Raw genomic sequence first — 19,812 nt, 5'->3', positions numbered from 1 at the left:
TTCAGAAGGTCTTCGATAAGGTGTCACATTGGAAGTCATTAAATAAAATTTAGAACTCATGAGATTAGGACTAATACAATTACGTGGATAGAGAATTGGTTAACAGGCAGAAGTTAAGAGAGTAGGAATAAACAGGTCAGTTCAGATTTGGAAGTAATGAAGAATACCAGGCATCAAGGGATTCATCCTACGAAGAGGAGTTAAGCAGACTGGGCCTATACTCTCTAGAATTGAGAAGAATGGAGGTTATCTCAGTAAAACATACACAATTCATACAGGGCTTGATAAATGCAGAGATATTGTTTCCCTTAGCTAGGCTGCATAGAACTGGGATTGCATTCCACCTAGGGCTGAGATGAGATTTTTTTTCAGCCAGTGGGTTGTGAATCTTTGGTGTTCTCTACCTAAGCAGGCTGTGGGTGTTCAGTCGCAGAATATGTATTCAAGACAGAGAGTTCTGGATTTTTGGATAAAGGGTATTTTGGGATTTGGAGTTTATGCAGTAACGTAGCTTGGAGGCAAAAGGTTAGTGATCTTAATGAATGGCAGAATGCCTAGTAGTTCTTTTTCTTATGTTCTCATACCTAGAGGGCTAGTCCAACGTCAGCACCAGCGTCAGGGACGTGTTCATTCCGTCAACTTTTAACATCATTTCTCTCAGAGTGTGTGACAAATCACAATTTTTGGAACATAAATTCGTACTTAACTGAGTTGCTCACTGACCGTTCCACATAGGTCAACACACAACAAACTCCTCCCACAATTCTGGCTCTACCGAGCCCTTTTTTTTAAATAACTTGAGTCCATCTTTAACATTTTGAGCAGAGGGGTGGAAGCCCCTTTCCCCTGCAGCTCTGGAGCAGCGGGTGCGCGCTCCGGTCGGGACTCTCTGTCCATCGGTGCGCGCTCCCGCGGGCCCTCGACAGTGTGCATGTGGTACAGAGGCTGCTGCCCCGCCCCCTGTTGTTCGTGGGGAGAAGCAGCTGCTGCTCCCGTGGTGTTTGTTGCGGCCTCTTTTGGAGGTTGACACAGCCGTTCAGGTACATGGCTGCATTAGCTCCCAACACGCCTGGATTGATTTGAGGCATTTACTTTTTTCATGGAGTTGGAAGAAACGTTTGACAATGTTGGAGTTGAAGTCTGTTTTTGATATTCAGAGTGAAGTTGTTCCTTGGCTGTTGAAGGGCAAACTGATTCCCCTTAATGAAAATGGTAAGTTGCTGCAATTCTGCTTGTTGAGGTGGTAGTATAATGTACTGATTTTTAAATATTCCAGTTTTGCTACAGTAATGTTCGGGTTTAAAACTCAAAGCTAATCGACAAAGTAATTAAAAATTCTTGCAACGTGTCTGATCTACTGACCAGTTCTTTCATATAGATTCAAATTAGTCGTGTGTATCTGCGAAAAGCAACACCCTGCTGAAAACGGTGCACTGTTGAGTGTTTGTTTTGATTACTCTGCGAACGGCTTTCGTGATACAATACGTAAAGTGATTCTTACTGTATTCTATTTAGGTGAATGTACGAGCCTTTCAAGAACCGATTTGCAGATTGTTAATGTTGAAAAGAATGGCAGTGTCCTGTTCACTTGGAAGGTGCAACTATTTCTTGCATACCAATTTGCTGTATAAAAATTTAGTTTTCTTTACTTCTCCTCGACTGGATTGTAACATAGGTTTTGTAAGAACGACCCCCGTCAAGTACGCATTACCTTGGGTGCATTCCTGATTTTTTTTTCTGAGGGGGCGTTTCTCCATTTTTGTATTATTAGCTAGCCACCTATGGCATAATTACTGACTAATCTGGGGTTTGGAGCAATTTTATAATATTTAGCTACTGAAGTTATTCCAGATAATCTGTGACAAAGTGGACACTTTAGCAATCGGTTACTTAAAAGGGTGAAATTGATTTTTTTTTAAACAATAAACGATAAATAAATTGGCAACATATTTGAATGGAACAGGAAATCAGATGGCAGGTTAGATGGGCTGTTGATTCATATTGCATGGTTTGCACTAATTTTTTGTCTAACCATTTAAGAAATTATTAGCATTATCTTTCAAAATTCAACTTATTGATAAAGGAAATTTTGATGTAGGAAAACATTGTGACCAAGAAGTTTAGTTAGACACCACTTCCGTGTTATGTGATGAAAAATTGGCTTTTATCGGAGACTAAAATATGATAACCACCATGCCTGGGTTATTTTGCATTAATCTTGAAACTTGAACAGGCTCTTATTGGCTTGAATCACCCTTGAGTGACTGATGAGATTTCACACACAGCATGATGTTATTCTCTGTGCAGTGCTTTTCGAGCATTGTGGAGTTATTTGGACAGAATTGTCCATGGGAGTGAATGTGATTGGGAACTCCTTGGACACTGTTTTCCTAATGTACCGCTTGATCAGAACCCTTCTGCGGAACGTCCCTTACAGTGCAAATGAACAATGTAAAATGGTATATATAAAATAAAGCTGGGAAATTTATATGAACAATCACTTATTACAATTAGTTGCAGGTTCTGGTCTCTCAGTAAACTCCAGCAGTTATTTTGTGCTGCATTATCACTCATTCTCTTCATCACTACATCACCCACTATCATTAGATTCCCCTGCTCTCCTCTCCCTTGCACCATCAAAGTACCAATCCATCATCATCTCCCAGGGCATCTCAGTAACAACCAAAGCTTCTCCAGGACACTGAGAGGGCTTGGCGTTTTACAGAACGGAAAGAATGCCTCTTGGGATCAAAGCCGCATCTTGTGGAAGTCAGCAGCCAGGGGATATGGATTGGGGGAGGGGGTTGCAGAAGGATTGGAGTAGTGAGGTACTTGAGCATTAGACGTTTGAGGTCTGAATCATTGATCTTTCTGGCTTCAGCACACACGGAACAGAACCTTTTGCACTCCCCAACATTCTGGCACCCCACTGCTTCTCCCCAGTACTTAATTCTGCAGGGGTCCCAACACTCTGCTTAAGGGACATTGTGATTTACCCCTAGAGCCCTTGATGGAGGCATTAATTTCCTCCTCCCTTCACCTGTCATTTAGCTGATCATCAATCCCAGACCCTGATCCTCATTGAAGATCACCATCCCACCCAGTCCCTCCTGGCCTAGATACTCAGAAGACATTCCCCAATCCTTATCCTCCAGTTTCTAATACTCCCCCTTTGATATCCCCCAGACTAGGTTGATTTTGTTTGGCACATTTTCCATTGCCCTCTCAGTAGCTCTCAAAGCCTTGGATACTATGGAGAGGCCTTAGGTGATTTGGGAGGTGGGTCCTGTGATAATGGGAGAGGCATGGGGGCTGAGAGATTTGTGAAGGTGGGTGTGGGAGACATGAATGGTAGTGCAGGGCTAAGTTACCACTGGAGTTTACTGAGGGATCTGATAACCTGAGTCTGCAGCTATATTGTGACATGAAAATGTTGATAAAAGTTCCAGATTTTACCTTTTACATACCCCTTAACATTGCTAGTAATGATTTATGTCAATGTTTACAATTTTAATAGCAGAAATGTGCATGGATATTTTATGATGTAATAGCAATTGTGAGTTATTATTTACTTGAGCATCATGTCATTTCTGACATCTTTTTGTCACATAATACACTACATTTGTCAACATAATGTGGTAAATATAACATTGACTTTAAGGTCCAGGGATTTTCTTTAATATTTGCTAGTTCTGAAATCCATCAAAGCATAAATTATGACCAAAATCTACATGTTTTTAAAGAAACAATGTTCCCTATGCAGTCAGTGAAGGAAAACACTACTCAGTAATTTCAAGAATTTAAAAATGTTTTTGTATTCAAGGGTAAGAAGGGAACCACATGTATTGGCTTGCATGATCTTCACAAAAAACAGAACAAGGTAAACATGATTTATGTGGGCTTCATCCTATTTTAGCAACATGTAGAAGCTTTACTTGTATTTTGTTTCTCCATTTTACTTTGCTATTCATTTATATTCCCAGCTGCTGTATACCTTTGATAGAGAAGTGTCTTTGATTAGTTGCTCTGTCAACATGGAAAGAACATTGCTGGGTGAGTGAGACTAGTTTCTACTTTGGGATTGAGTCATTTTTACGCCTATTTTTTTTTTGATGTTTCACTTCAACACTGGTACCTCACTTAGCTCTCGGGACTTTTCCCAGGAGCGAGTGCAATAATGAAATCAATACTAAAAGGGCTCATTCATAGCATGCCATATAGAGAGATGCATTATTCAGTCTGCTGTGCTGTGAATGTGGCATGCAACCCTGCCTTTCCTGCTGCTGTGCCAGGAAACTGATTGAGAGCTCAGCCATCCACAGGAACTTGCACAACAATGAAATAGTGATCTCTTCTCTACACGGTTGGATGTGGATTAAGCCACTGAAGCGATTCACAGTGCTGACTGTGAGCATTGGTATTGGATAGTCTGGGGTCAGCAGTGTGGCCACACAGCACTGTGATGCGGGGCTTACATGCACCCCTGCAGATTTGGTGAGTGCAGGCTGTTGCACAGACCATTTGGATCCTATCTCATCACCTTGCATTGGATGTGATGGAAGCTGTTGTCTTGCCCTCTTTGGCTGCACGGTTCTTCCCCAGTTAGAGATATTTCTATGATAGCAAGTTCAAAGGGCAGTATACCTCTGAGCCTTGCATCTTATCCCTGAGTGATTGCTACCCAATACCGATTCTCACAGGCAGCTTCTATGTACTCCCTCAGTGAGTTCAATCTTCTCGGCACGACTGTTCACAGCCCGAGAGTATGTCTTTTCTGAAGTACAATAATGTACGTACATGTGAATGTTTGGACTCCAGAGCCAAGCACACCATAATGAATCAACCCCCGGAGTAGTGGTAAGTGGGTTTATGTGTAAGTTGCAACTTCTTTCAAAATTATCAATCAATATTAAAATTAAGTGATTGCTGCATCACTTAAGTGAATTTAATTTTTCTGTGAAATTCTTATTTTGTTTTAGCTGTAAGTATTCTACAGTTTGCTGGGAGAGGAACATTCAGACCAGGTATTACTTTAAACATTGGTTTGTACAGTTAGTAAAATTTTTCAATCAAATTTTCAATTGAATTGTTTTTGGAATTGTTTATTTCTTCAGACTAATGAGAATCAGCTTTGAAGGACATAAATTCAAGGACTTGACTGGCTGTTTGTTTCTCTTTCTAGTTATGCATAGAACTAAATTTTAATTTTCAATGATAGATTAAGATAAATATTTTTGCCCAATTTCTTGAGGCTTTAGAAGATAATTGCTTTGCATTGTTGATGTGTAGCAGTGAAATGCTTGATTGTTTTTAGCTCAAATATGGTAATTGGTTGGCCATTGGGTATTTGTCTATTGCTTGAAAGTGTTATTAGTAGGTAGTGTAAATGACACATTGATCAAAATCATAACATGCTCCACACACATATACATGTAGTATTTCTTCAGTAAATGGAACATGTTAGGTTGGGAAGACTTGAATATCTTAAAAATGTCATGTATGCTGATTAGAAAGGAGAAGGCAGAAAGGCACTAAACACCCAGACGTTGGCAGATGTTTAATCTTTAAAAAGATTAACAACTATCCAGAAAGAAGAAATTCTTCTTCATTTCACACTTCAAATCTATTTATACTGAGACTGTGTCCCAGTTTGCTGATAAAATATTGTGTCCCATAATTTAATTAATTAGTATACATTGCAGATTGATAAGGTACCATTATTGATTCTGGACAATTCCATTAGTAGTTTATCCCTATTGTTTTCTCTTCATTAACAATTTCTCGATTCATTATCCTGAATATCCTGAACTCTTACTTTGTAGAGTAACCTTTTTGCATGGCACCTCATTGGTTACCTTTTGGAAATCAACATATACTAGTTCCATTTGTTCTTTTTTTTTATCCATCTTGGTAGTTACATTCTCAAAGGACACTACTACATTTGTCAATGCATTTTCACTTTTATAAAACTACTATAATTTTATCTAAGTATTTTTATAGTTTTCTTAGTATCCTGTTAATACTTAATTAATAATGGATTCAATGAGATGTTATTCTAATGGACATTTAGTTCCCTGAATTCTCTTCCTCTCCTTTCTTGAACAGGGGTGTTAGCTTTGCAATTATCCCATATCCCAACCCCCCAGGACCACTCTAGAATCAGTAGAACTGGCAAATGGAGAGACTAGTTTTGAGTTCATGGTGCTGGGTCTGGTGTAGAAAAATGTTGTGTTTGATCTGTTTTGGTTAGTGCATGTTTTGTAGGTTTTTCAGAATGAGTGAATTTGTAATTTTGGGGCTTCCAAGAAAGTTGTTTGAGAAAGGTTTGTTGCTTACTTGAAAATGTGAATTCAATGTTTAGTGTTTCATGAGATATAATTCACTATAAATGAATATATGATTTGTTATAGTATTACATCAATACCATAGTGGAAAATCAAAATGTGTCATATTGTTGAGAACCTTATGTTTTTGCACATTTTCTATTTTTTGATACAGTTTCCAGATGTTTGACTTTGTTGATTGAAATTCATCCAGTCAACAACACAAAAGTCTTAAAAGCTGTCAATTCGAATGTCAAAGTTCAGGTATTTATCATTAACTACTATCTTAATTTTGATTTCATTATGTTTTTGTATTAACTGGGATTAGCAAATCTATAGAAATTTTGAGCAGTTTTCCTTGCTGTTTGCTTTGAGGCTCAGAAGTTACAATTCTTGGGCATACTTTTCAGTCCATGAGCCAGGTCAAGGATGAAAAGCAGAGATGACACGTTATTTGCAAACTATTGGGAAGAGTCAAAGTAGGACATTGGACTTGAATGATTTACTGCTGAGCAGCATTGGCAAAAGCCCGTGAACAGAACTGGCCTGGAAATTTTTTGTGATATGAAATGAAGATGAGGGATTAACTTTAAAAATTCAGTTTTGTGTGCAATCACAGAGTAACTATTGGACAAAAAAAGGTCAGGCAGATTGTTGCTTGTGCTAGCTTTTTGTAAGAGAGCTCCAGCAGGTCCTGTTCCTTGGCTCTCTTCCTGTGGCCCTAATTTTTCTTTTGCCCTTCAAGTACTTGTCCTATTCTTTTTTGAAAGCCTTGTTTGAATCTCCTTCCACCATTCTTACAGGCAGTGCACTCCAGGTCATAACGACTTGCTAGTTGAAAAAGGTTTTCCTCATGTTTTCTTTGGTTCTTAACGCAATCACCTTAAATTTATTAATGTCCTTTGGTTATGGATATCTGAAAATTTGAACGGGTTCTCTTTATTTACAGACTTGATGTTTCATGATCTTGAATTTTATCAAATCTTGTACAAACTCTCTTGGATCAAAGGAGACTAGCTCAGTATATTCATTTATCTGAAGTCCCTCATCCCTACAATCATCTAATTTAATTTTTTCTGCACCTTCTGTATGGCTTTCTTAGCCTTTCTAAAGGACAATATAATGAAAGGTAGTGATCAGCAAATGTGAGCAAATGAACTGTTTTATGATTTAGGGTAAGAGGACTTTATAATGAAATTTCTCAAAACTTTTGCGACCTTAATGGAAATACAAGGGGTAAACCTCTGTCCTTTTGATATTCTATAATATCCAGTAACAACAAATATAGTAGCTTGCCGAAGATTTTACTTCTTTAAAATTAAGTTTGTAGAAGTATTTACATCATTTATCCTTTTTTTGGATAACTGGTATCCAAGGTTGAGAGACCTTGTATATAATATGTAGCATGTTAGTATTATTTCCAGTTTTTAATTTCAAATTCAGAAGTCAAATTTTCAAGGTACTTGTGCACTTAGAAAGAATAGCACTGAACGTTACTTTTATTAATACATACATGAAGTACTTTGAATGTTCTGCTTCTGTCTTCAGTGGTTTAACGTCAGAAAACCTCTCCTTTAATGTCCTTAAATTGTGGTTGAAAACAATTATTCCAGTTATTTTGCCAATAGATGCAGTTATAAAATATATGCACAAAGTTTGCAGTAATGAAAGATTTACCAGATATCAGTCTGCAATCATGGAATCATTTTACAATGCCTAGAATGGATAAACTGCACTTCCATGAATTTAGTAAGCAGTTTGACATTTTATTGTAGATTTGCAAACACCTGGTTGCATTGCACAGAGGCAGACATGGTAGTGTAGCAGTTAGCGTAACGCTATTATATCTCCAGCGACCTGGGTTTAATTCCGGCTGTGGTCTGTAAGGAGTTTGTACATTCTCCCAGTGTCTGCCTGGGTTTCCTCCAGGTGCTCCAGTTTCCTCCTACATTCCAAATTCATACAGGTTAGGAAGTTGTGGATATGCTATGTTGGCGCTGGAAGCATGGTGACGCTTGCGGGCTGCCCTAGAACATTCACGCAAAAGATGTATTTCACTGTGTGTTTCGATGTACATGTGACTAATAAAAAGATATCTTATTGGCATTGATTTATATGGAGGAATGTCTAATTTAAAGAAGAAATGTTAAAATGAATCAAAGGTATCATTTTCAATTTGGCATTGGGTTTGGAATGAAATTTAGGAAGTAAATTTTGGGCCAAATACCTGGAAATACTAAAACTATTTCTGGGCCAGAAAATTAAATTTATGGTAAGTAGGACAATCTATTATTATGTAATATTTTCTGTAAACAGCTGTTTAAAAGCATGTTTGGCTCAAATGTCTATCATTAGTAATATGATTTCTCAAAATTTCAAGCTGTAACTGAGGGAAACCTCTTCTAGCTATTGACTTGCATACTTACACTAGAAAGTTTTGCTTGCAAAACTGAGAAGGGAGCTTTTGAGCAAGCTGGAAGAGCATTAAATTTCTTTGTCAGGATAGTAGATAGTCTTTTTCTTGTGAAATCATGTGCAGTCTTCCATTGCTAAAAAAGGCTCTGATTTATTTATGCATGTTTTTTGACACTCAAGATTAAATCAATAGTTTATGACCAGGTTTTGCTTTTGGAACAAATTTGAGGGGGAGGGTGGGAATCATAACCAGTTTTCTGTCATGGTTGATAGGCCCAACAGGCATGGGCCTGTCCAGGTCTCTGTGGCTTCTTGATACAGAATGTTTATTCTGGAGAGCATGATCAGTATGTTTATTAATGTGCATCTCTGAACACAGTTCCTCCATTGATTGTTAAGCAGAAAGGGGTAGAATGTATGTATAATTCATATGCTTGTTATTTAAGTTTGAGTTGGCCTTTTCACTTTCTACTTGTCAGTTGCAGTTATAGTCATATTCGTCATATTCATCATATTCACTATGGAAACAGGCCATTTGGCCCAGCATGTCCGTGCCAATCAGTGGGAACCCATCCATATTGAACCCATCTTCTAGCACTTGACCTGTAGCCTTTAATGCCTAGGCAATTCAAGTGCTCATCTGGACACCTCTTATATCCTGTGAGCGGTTCTGTTTCCATTACTCTCTCTGGCAGTGCTTTCCAGGTACTTGCAACTCTCTGGGCCCCAGTCTCATTCGTACTCCCAAAATGCATCGCCTCAAGTTTATCTGGATTGAACTCCATTTGCTATGTCTCAGCCCAATTCATGAATATATTAATTTCACCCTGTAATCTAAGACCTCCACTCTCAATGACTCCACCACACTTAGTGTCATCTGTGAACTTGCTGATCATGCCATGTACATCCATGTCCAAATCATTCATGTATATTGCAAATAGCAAGGGTCCCAGCAGCAATCCCTGTGGAACACCATTAGTTGTGGGCTCCAATCACAAAAACAACCCTCTACAATCACCCTCTGTTTTCTTTTTCCAAACCAGTTTTGGACCAGTCTCCCACGTGGGACCTTGTCGAAGGCCTTGCTGAAGTCCATGTATATCACATCTACTGTGCTGCCCTCACCAATACATTTTGTTGCCTCCTCGAAAAAAAATTCAATCAGATTGGTCAGGCAAGATCTGCCCATGACAAAGCCATGTTGGCTATCTCTAATTAATCCCTGCATTTCCAAGTAATCATTAATCCTATCCCTCAGAATTTTTTCCAATAACTTCCCTCCAACTGAGGTCTTTAATTGCCAGGTTTTTCCCTGCTATTCTTGATGGGACCATATTTGCTATCCTCCAGTCATCTGATACCTCCCCTGTGACCATTGAAGATTTAAAATCTCTGTCAGAACCCCAGCAATCTTTTCCCTTGCTTCCCATAGGTGCCTGAGGTAAATCTCATTTAGCCCTGGGGATTTTTCCATCTTTAAGCCCACTGAGACATTGAGTACCTCTTTATTTATGGAGACGTACACTAGAATTTCACCCTCCCCCTACAACTATAAAATCTGTTTTCTTTATGATGCTGATTGAAATGTATTTAGTTAGAACTTGGAGTATACCTTTTGGCGCTCCACACAGATCACCCTTTTTGTCCCTAATGATCATACTCTTTCCTTGGTTATTCTTTTATCTTTAATATAAAGCACCTTTTGAATTTATGTTCATCTTGTTTGGCCATGATATTGTGACCCCGTCCTTGCCTTTCTAATTTCCTTTTGAAGCATCTCACTATACCTTTTCACATTCTTGGCAATCCTCCCCCACCTTCAGTTGTCCATACCTGCCACATGATTCTTTTTTTCTCTTTATCTAACCCACGATATTCCTTGACGTCCAGGGTTCCCTGTACTTGTTATCCTGGGCTCTCACCTTTGCGGGAACATAATGACCTTGAAATCTTGTTATCTCTCCTTGCACATTTTCATGTTAGTTGTCATTCTTGGCCCTCTTCTACCTTTATATTATTTGACTAAGAGGAAAATATGATACAGAGGGTCATGAGATTTAAAAAATGCATGGGCCTGGTAGTGGTTTGAAAGTGTGATAGAAGTGATGTGTGCAGAAGGCAGGTTGTTGATTGGTAAATATATTCTACTATCTAATTTCTACTTTATAGATTATATACCGTAATGTTATGCAATGACAACTGCTAGGCTGACTGGAATGTGCATCCTGTATCATGTGGGAAGTGGTGCACTAGACAAACACATGCAGAATGTGTCTCAGCTACATCAGTTTGAACTCTGGGGTTTAGAGCAGGAGTGGAGGCTGGAGTCACAGTGGAACATCTGTTGGGCTGAAGATTTTGTGGATGACTTGAGAGGTGGTCATTCTGCTCTGTGTGTGTGTGTGTGTAGTGAGGGACTGCCAGATGGATCAGGAGGAGCAGGCAGGTAGCCCAGGAGTCCCTTGACTTTGTCTTTTTCGCAAAACAGATTTTCCTTTTTGGATTCTGGTAAGAGCAATGGTTCCTTGGGGAGTCCAGCCAGAGCTCCAGCTATTTGACATTTAGGAAAGATAGACAGAAAGAAAATGGAAGTTGGGTAGCTCTTGACAAATGATGAGATCACTACAGTAATGAAGAATGATATTTTCTCAGAAGCTCAAGGTGCAGAATCAGTTTGGATAGAGATAGGAAACATTAAGGGTAAGAAGTCACAGGTGGAAGCAGCACATGGACACCCTAACAGTAGTTGCTGTGTTAGACAGAGTACAAATCAAGAAATAATGGGAAATCAAAATGGGGAAATGATTATTTCAAGCTGAAGACCATTCGGTAGAGCTGGAAAGAGAGAAAAATGGTGTAGGAGGCCACAGATAGGTGGTGGGCTGGTAGATGATAAATAGCAGTGTCTCCTAGGTCATTTGCAAATTGACAACTTGTAACTAGGGGGTGCCACTGGGATTGGTGCTGGAGGTCAACTACTTATAATCTACATGGAGGACCTGGGTGAAGTGACCAAGTGTACTGATGCTATATTGACTGATGAAAACAAAATAGGTGAGTGAACAAGTTTTGAGGAGGCGATAAAGATGGTGCAAAAGGATATACTTTTAGCTATTTTAAATGAGCGGGCAAGAAGTTGTCAGATGAAGTACAATGTGAGAAAATGTGAGGTTAACTAATTTGGAAGGAAGAATGAAAAAGTAAGCTATCCTTTAAAAGGAGTGAGACCACAGGAGGTCACAGCAGAAAGGGATCTGGGGGTTAAATTATATGAAACGTGAAATGTTAATATATATGTACAGCAATTGATAAGGACGGCTAATGGAATGTTGGTCTTTATTGCAAGGGGCATGGAGTGTAACAGTAGGGAGGTTTGATGAACCTTCTACAGGGTAATGGTGAGACCCTATTTGGATTACAAATTACAGTTTTGGTCTCAACTCTTTAAGGAAGGGTATCTTTGCATTGGAAGTAATGTAGAGAAGATTGATTCATGGGATAAAGAGATTGACATTTGAAGTAAGGTTGAGCAGATTGTACCTATAGAAGAATGAGAGTTGATCTAATTGAAACTTGAAATATTCTGTGGGGTATTAATAGGGTGGATGCTAGAGAATCCATCTCCTAGAGGAGTGTCTAGAATTGGGGGCAATTTCAGAAAAAGGCTGTTGCCCATTTTTCTGAGAGTCATGACAATCTTTGGAATTCTCTATCCAGAGAATTGTGGAGGCAGAGACAGTGAATACATTCAGGGCAGAGATTGACAACTGGTGAGTCAAGGTGTATGGGGAGAGAATGGGAATTTGCTGCTGAGGCTGGATCAAAGTACTTTTGGTGAAGGTATGCCTCTAGGACTTACAGGTAGAGAGAACCAGGATAGACTCAATATTAATAGTGTAGTGATACATTTCCAAGGTGTAAATAGCATGTAAAGTTCCACATCACCTTTCCTTTTCCAAAAGCAAGTTGGAAAAATATTTTTAGGAACAGGCAGAAAAATGTATTTTTTAATTGAGACATTGTTATTTCATTCCACGGGCTCTGTTTGTCCTAAGTCTGTTTTCTGTTATTTTTGGGTTTCAATTTGACATTTAGCTTTTGGTATTTGTCATCCTTGATCAACAATAAGTTTTTGTGGTGCTCCTATTTGTACAGGACATGACAGAGTAAAGAATTTTAGATGACTTGTTGTAGCGTTACTCCTTTAGCTATGCTGCAGTCTCTTTACAAAATGCTCTTTTCCTACTGCTCTCCATTCTGACCTTTTGAGATGAAGCTATTATGATTTTAAAATGTGATCATGTTTTGTACTGCCTTCATGCTTGCCCAGTCCTTCTGCAGTATCTGATTGACATCAGTGTTCAGATTGAGATGGATGTACACTAGCTAGAGATCGCTGTAGGATCCAGGCCCAAATATAAGTGGTGAATTTTAATTTTAGGCTTGCACTTTGTATTATAAATGCTAAGTTCCATTTCAACTGCTTGTATCCAAAGGACATGTCTGTCTCCCAAGAGCTACAATATGGTAGTGTAGCGGCTGCTACCGCGATGGGAAAGCGAGACACTAGTCGATGAGTTGCAGAGCAACACTGATTTATATTCCCACCTTGCGTGGGCTTTTTAAGAGGAACAGTTCCCGCCCACCAAAAACAGAAATGACGTATGCAGTACGTTCATCATACTTTTCCCGCGCTCGGGTTCTCCCCGTCGTTCGGGAAAGATGAAGGCCCAGTGCCATCTTGGGCCTCGCCGCTCTGACGACCTGTGACCTGACTGCTGAGCCGGTTCGCTTGCTCGGACGGTGAGTCGCTACACAATGCGCCCCCCCCCCCCCCGAACCGGCGATACGGTCTCCAAGATTTGCGGGTTGTGCTAGCCGTTGCTTAGGAGGTCGGCCTCTGCGTCGTGGTGTTGGGACCTCGACCGGTTGTTGTAGATCTAAATGGGCTGGTTTGAGGCAGTCCGTCGTGAAGATTTCTTCCTCGCCCCCAATGTCCAAAATAAAAGTAGACCCATTATTCCTGATGACCTGGAATGGCCCCTCGTATGGTCGTTGCAACGGTGCCTGGGGTGTGCCCCTGTGAACGAAAACAAACTTACAGTCTCGTAGTTCCTTGGGCTCACAGGATGAGGTTTGACCATGCCGCGAAGTGGGAATCGGTGCCAAGCTGCCGAGCCTCTCGCGCAGTCTTTCCAGGACTGCCACGGGTTGTTCCTCTTGCCCCGAAGGGCAGGTATGAACTCCCCTGGGACGACCAGGGGCGCACCGTACACGAGTTCAGCTGACGAAGCATGGAGATCTTCCTTGGGGCCAGTGCGTATGCGGAGCAGGACCCAAGGCACTTCGTCGACCCAGTTAGGACCTTTCATGTGGGCCATCAGGGCTGATTTCAGATGGCGGTGGAAACGTTCTATCAACCCGTTTGATTGAGGGTGGTAGGCTGTGGTGGTGTGCAGTTGCATCCCTAGCATGTTCGCTAATGCAGACCATAGGCTGGAGGTAAACTGGGCGCCCCTGTCTGAAGTGATGTGGGCCGGAACACCACAACGCGAGATCCAAGTTGTGAGCAGCACCCGGGCGCAGGAATCAGTCGTGATGTCAGATAGAGGGGTTGCCTCTGGCCACCTCATGAACCGGTCCACGATGGTAAGGAGGTACCGAGCTCCTCTTGAAATTGGCAGGGGACCAACGAGGTCGATGTGGATGTGGTCGAACCTTCTACGGGTAGGTTCGAACTGCTGTGGCGGGACCTTGGTGTGTCATTGGATTTTTGATGTCTGGCAGTACGGACAAGTCCTGGCCCACTCACTGACCTGTTTGTGCAGGCTGTGCCAGACGAACTTGCTGGCGACCAGTCAGACAGTTGATCTGATGGACGGGTGCGCCAACCCGTGTACCGAGTCGAAAACATGTTTCCGCCAGGCTGCAGGAACTATAGGGCGGGGCTGATCTGTTGCGACGTCGTAAAGGAGGGTCCGCTGACCTGGACCGACTAAGAAATCTTGGAGCTGCAGGCTCGAGACTGCGGTTCTGTAGCTAGGCAGCTCGTCGTCGGCTTGCTGTGCGTCAGCCAGGGCCGCGTAGTCTACACCCAGGGACAGGCTGTGGATGGTCGGTCTGGAAAGCACGTCAGCAATGACATTGTCCTTTCCGGAGACATGTTGGATATCCGTCGTGAATTCGGAAATGTAGGACAAACGTTGCTGCTGACGAGCTGACCAGGGATTGGAGACCTTGGAGAAGGCGAAAGACAAAGGCTTATGGTCAGTGAAAGCAGTGAAAGGCCTGCCTTCTAAAAAATGCCGGACCGCCAGGTACAGCGCTAGAAGTTCCCAATCAAAAGCGCTGGATTTCAGTTCGTGTAGTCTAAGGTGCCTGCTGAAAAACACCAAGGATTGCCAACGGCCTTCGATTAGTTGTTCCAGTACCCCACCGACCGCGGTGTTGGATGCGTCCACCGTGAGGGCGGTTGGGACGTCTGTCCTAGGGTGCACCAGCATCGCAGCATCTGCCAGGGCGTCCTTGGCCTTAACAAAGGCAACCACGGCCTCGTCGTTCCAGGCGATGTCCTTGCCCTTGCCAGACATCAGCGAGAACAAAGGGCACATGATATGGGCTGCTGCAGGGATGAACCGATGGTAAAAGAAATCCCCAGGAATTCTTGCAGGCCTTTGACCGTGTTGGGACGGGCAAAATGGCAGATAGCATCTACCTTGGCGGGTAGGGGTGTTGCTCCTTCGCTGGTGATTCTGTGGCCGAGGAAATCGATAGAGTCGAGTCCGAATTGGCACTTGGCTGGGTTGATAGTGAGGCCAAAACCACTGAGACGGGAGTACAGTTGGCGGAGGTGGGAAAGGTGCTCTTGGCGGTCACGGCTAGCGATTAGTATGTCATCTAAATAAATGAACACGAAGTCCAGGTCGCGGCCTACCGCGTCCATCAGCCACTGGAAGGTCTGCGCGGCATTCTTAAGGCCGAACAGCATTCAAAGGAATTTGAAGAGGCCGAATGGAGTGATGAGCACAGTTTTGGGGATGTCGTCAGGGTGGACCGGAATTTGGTGGTATCCCTGGATGAGGTCCACCTTGGAGAAGATGTGGGCCCTGTGTAGGTTCACCGTGAAGTCCTGGATGTGAGAGGCGGGGTAGCGGTCTGGGGTGGTGGTGTCATTCAGCCTGCGGTAGTCGCCGCAGGGCCTCCACCCGCCAGTGGCTTTGGGGACCACGTGCAGGGGGGAGGCCCAGGGGCTGTCTGACCTGCGAACGATCCCCAGCTCCTCCATGCGACAAACTCTTCCTTTGCCAGGCAGAGCTTGTCTGGGGGTAGTCATTGTGCTCGGGCATGAAGGGGTGGCCCTGTGGTAATGATGTGATACCACACCCCGAGTTTGGGCATCGAATTTGTAAACTGAGGTGCCATAACCAATGGGAATTCAGCTAGGAGCTTGGTGAACTCGTTGCCAGACAGGGAAACGGAGTCCAGGCGTGTGGCTGGTAGGCTGGCTTCTCCCAGGGAGTAGGTTTGGAAAGTTCTGGAGTGCACTAGCCGCTTCCTTCGCAGGTCGACTAACAGGCTGTGGGCCCGAAAGAAATCGGCTCCCAGGAGTGACTGGGCGACGGTGGTGAGGGTAAAGTTCCAGGTAAAATGGCTGTCGCCAAATTGTAATTGAACTGTACGGGTACTGAAAGTCCGTATCGTTGTGCCGTTTGCGGCTTTGAGTGCGGGACCCTGTTCTCTGCTACGAGTGTCGTGGCCGGTTGGGGGCAAAACACTAACCTCTGCTCCAGTATTGACGAGGAAACGATGCCCAGACTGCTTGTCCCAAACGAATAGGAGGCTGTGTTGGTGGCCAGCTGCCGTAGCCATCAGCGGCGGCTGGCCCTGGCGTTTCCCTGAAACTTGCAGGTTGGGCGGCATCGACGGGCCTCTGCACCCCACCTCTGATGGTAGAAACACAGCTGGTCGCCAGTGTTGTCATCTGTGTTTCTGGGGTGTGGTCGCTCGGTTGCTGGGACTGGTTTAGGTAGGCACTAGGCCCGCGGTCTGGCGATTTGGCTGGTGGACAACCCGCTCTCACATTTGGCCTTCCACAGGACATCTGCCTGAGCGGCTACCTCACGTGGGTTGCTGAAACCGGCATCGGCCAACAGCAGGTGAATGTCGTTGGGTAGTTGTTCGAGGAAGGCCTGTTTGAACATCAGGCAGGGCTTCTGTCCCTCAGCCAAGGCCAGCATCTCATTCATCAGAGCCGATGGGGATCTGTCCTCCAGGCTGTCGAGAAGAAGCAGGCGGGCAGCACGCTTGCGACAGGAGAGGTCAAAGGTCCGAATAAGAAAGTCTTTGAAAGCCGGGTACTGGCCTTCCTCCGGAGGAGACTGGATGAAGTCTCCGACCTGGGCGGCTGTCTCCTGGTCCAGGGAGCTGACCACGTGGTAGTACCGTGTGGAGTCGGAGGTAATCTGCCAAAGTTGGAATTGTGCTTTGGCCTGGTCGAACCAGACGCGGGGCCGAAGCGTTCAAAAGGTGGGCAGCTTGAGTGCCACTGCGTTGGCTGCTGCGTTGTGATCCATTGTGTGGGTCCAAAATCTGTTTGGACCGTCGGGGTCACCAATGTAGCGGCTGCTACCGCGATGCAAAAGTGAGACACTAGTCGATGAGTTGCAGAGCAAAACTGATTTTCCTGCCTTGCGTGGGCTTTTTAAGAGGAACGGTTCCCACCCACCGAAAACGGAAATGATGTACGTGCTACGTCATCAAACTTTTCCCAAGCGTGGGTTCTCCCCGTTGCTCGGGGAAGACTAAGGTCCAGTGTCATCTTGGGCCTCGCCGCTCTGACGACGCGAGACCCGACCACCGAGCCGGTTCGCTTGCTCGGACGGTGAGTCACTACAGTAGGATAATATGGATAAAAGATGCTAATGCTTAAACAGAACCTGTGCCTGATATTATTAAGTTAAGCCTGCAATATTGGGCTTAACTTCGCATTCAGTAATTTGTCAAACTAGAAAATGGTTCAATTACAATTTTGTATGAAACATTGTTTGTGGGTCATTTGATAGTCCTCTTACATGAATCAGCCAATTGTAATTAAAGTTCTACTCCAAAGATGGAGCACAAAAATCCATGTTAATGAGGCTGATGTAGAATTTGTAGATTCTGAGGGGTTTTGACAGGGTGGATATGAAGAGGATGTTTCCACTTGTAGGGAAGTTTAAACCAAGAGGTCACTTTAATAATAAGTGGTTGCCCATTGAAGACGAGATAAGGCACTTTTTTCTTTCAGAGTATTGTGAATTTTTGTATCTTTTTTCCTCAAATGCTGGTAGAACTAGTCTTTTAAGACAGAATCTTTGATAGATATTTGATAAACATGAGTGAAAGATTACTATGGATGGACATGAATGTGGAATTGAGGTTACAATCAACCATGATGCTATTAATGCAGCAGGCTAGGGGGGCTGAGTGGCTCACCCCTGCTTCTGATTCATACGTTCACACCAATAAAATAACCTTTACTGAAGGTGGTTAACACACTGCTAACACCAGTAACTGGTGATACAGTGTGTTAAAAGTCATACCATATGGTGTACGTAGTTCTTAAAGGGACATTCATATTCTATGTACAACACAGTTTCCCCTTTTTTCAACAAAGCATGCAACAAACCCATGTAAACCATCAACTGTCTACAAACGTTGTTATACCAGCCATCATTTATGTGAATGCAGTTAACTAATTATTTGAGTCATATTTTGCAAGTACAAGTTCTTGGCTTTAATCAAACAAAAGTTTACTCATTTCTTTTGTCCTCTTGACTAAGCTCTACCCTATAAACTAAAGTTAACATCTGTACAATATCCTTTCCAGGCACTGATAATTCTCATTGGTTACTCTCCAAATGGGCTTCATGTATTATTGATACAACAAACTAGACAACTATTGCTGTTTGCACAACCATAAATGCATTGTGTAACATTAAGCTTAACACAGACTAATAACACTACAGCAGTTATAATTGTGCATCAATAGTAATGTACTGAAAGCAAACACTTTCTGTGTTGATTCCTTTTTAAAGCTTCTTACTTTCATAACTTTGCTCTCGCTGTGTCTCACTTCTTACTGACACAACCTTTTCTCTTTCATGCTGGTGCCATTGAAGTTAGAAACTCAGTGCTTTGACCTTCCCTGTCTCGATTTTTCCAATGCTCAAAATTGAGCTATAATTGTTTTTAGCTATACTAGATGCACTTTGGCTACCCTTTATTGTGCTGATGCAAACAAGTCCAGGCCTAGTGTAAACTTTTAGCTTTGGAACTTATAAATCACTTCTGCATCACAATATGTTCCTCTCTGAAGGCATCCAGCTTGATCTGAGTTTGATCCAATAGCACTTTGAATAACAACAGGGCTGTTTTCCAAGACTTGTACTGTCTCACTCATTGCAAGACTATTTTCTGATGCACTGCAAATACCAAGCTCCTTGCCTTCTGCCTTGCCTGTGGATTCTTGCAAAAGTGCAGCCATCGTCCTCACTCTTCACTGACCTGGTTGTCTCGTACAGACTAAAGAAATCACTGATTTTTCCCAACCCTATTGAGGACTGCAAATATTCCTGTTGTTCTAAAAACACAAAATCTAAATGGTAGTCTGATCCAAATAGAGACCAAGTGCGCTAACTGATATAGACTGTGTTGGTACCAGCAAATGAAAGTGGTATAGACTTACTAATCACAGCTGATCTATGATACTTCATTTCATTGCAATCTTGAGAGAATGCTGAAGTGTAGGTGTTGTCTTTCAGTTGAGACATTAAACAAGGCCCTCTCAGCTGAATGTAAAGATTTCATGGCAAAGGTATTAAATTGTCTGAAATTCACTTTGGGATGAGTTGTGGCAATGAAAAGTCCATAGAAAAGCAAGCAGTTCTCTTTTTATTTTTTTATTTTGGAGCTTGGTACACTGGAGTTCATCCTTATGTCCTTGACTGGAAATGAAACTCACCTAATCCCTCCTTACAACGTTTTGAAAGCATGTAATATGTGTGGGTGCCGGCATGATTGTTACAGAGCTGTT

At 42.6% G+C, this 19,812-nt stretch overlaps 1 protein-coding gene across 2 annotated transcripts in view; it reads left to right on the top strand.

The window, feature by feature from the left end:
• The first annotated feature begins 1,040 nt into the window (after positions 1 to 1,040).
• gsap (gamma-secretase activating protein) overlaps positions 1,041 to 19,812 on the top strand; it is a 67,471-nt gene continuing 48,699 nt past the window's right edge. For both annotated transcript variants that reach the window (XM_052034053.1, XM_052034055.1), the window contains exons 1-6: positions 1,041 to 1,212; positions 1,516 to 1,595; positions 3,824 to 3,880; positions 3,984 to 4,053; positions 4,980 to 5,024; positions 6,499 to 6,587. In XM_052034053.1, coding sequence (XP_051890013.1) covers positions 1,125 to 1,212; positions 1,516 to 1,595; positions 3,824 to 3,880; positions 3,984 to 4,053; positions 4,980 to 5,024; positions 6,499 to 6,587 — 429 coding nt within the window. In that variant the 5' untranslated portion in view covers positions 1,041 to 1,124. The remainder of the gene's footprint in view (positions 1,213 to 1,515; positions 1,596 to 3,823; positions 3,881 to 3,983; positions 4,054 to 4,979; positions 5,025 to 6,498; positions 6,588 to 19,812) is intronic.

Source organism: Pristis pectinata, chromosome 19 (genome assembly GCF_009764475.1).
Source record: "Pristis pectinata isolate sPriPec2 chromosome 19, sPriPec2.1.pri, whole genome shotgun sequence".
Classification (NCBI taxonomy): Eukaryota; Metazoa; Chordata; class Chondrichthyes; order Rhinopristiformes; family Pristidae; genus Pristis; species Pristis pectinata.
Note: the sequence above shows the minus strand (reverse complement) of the source record. Positions and strands in the feature narration are given on the sequence as shown.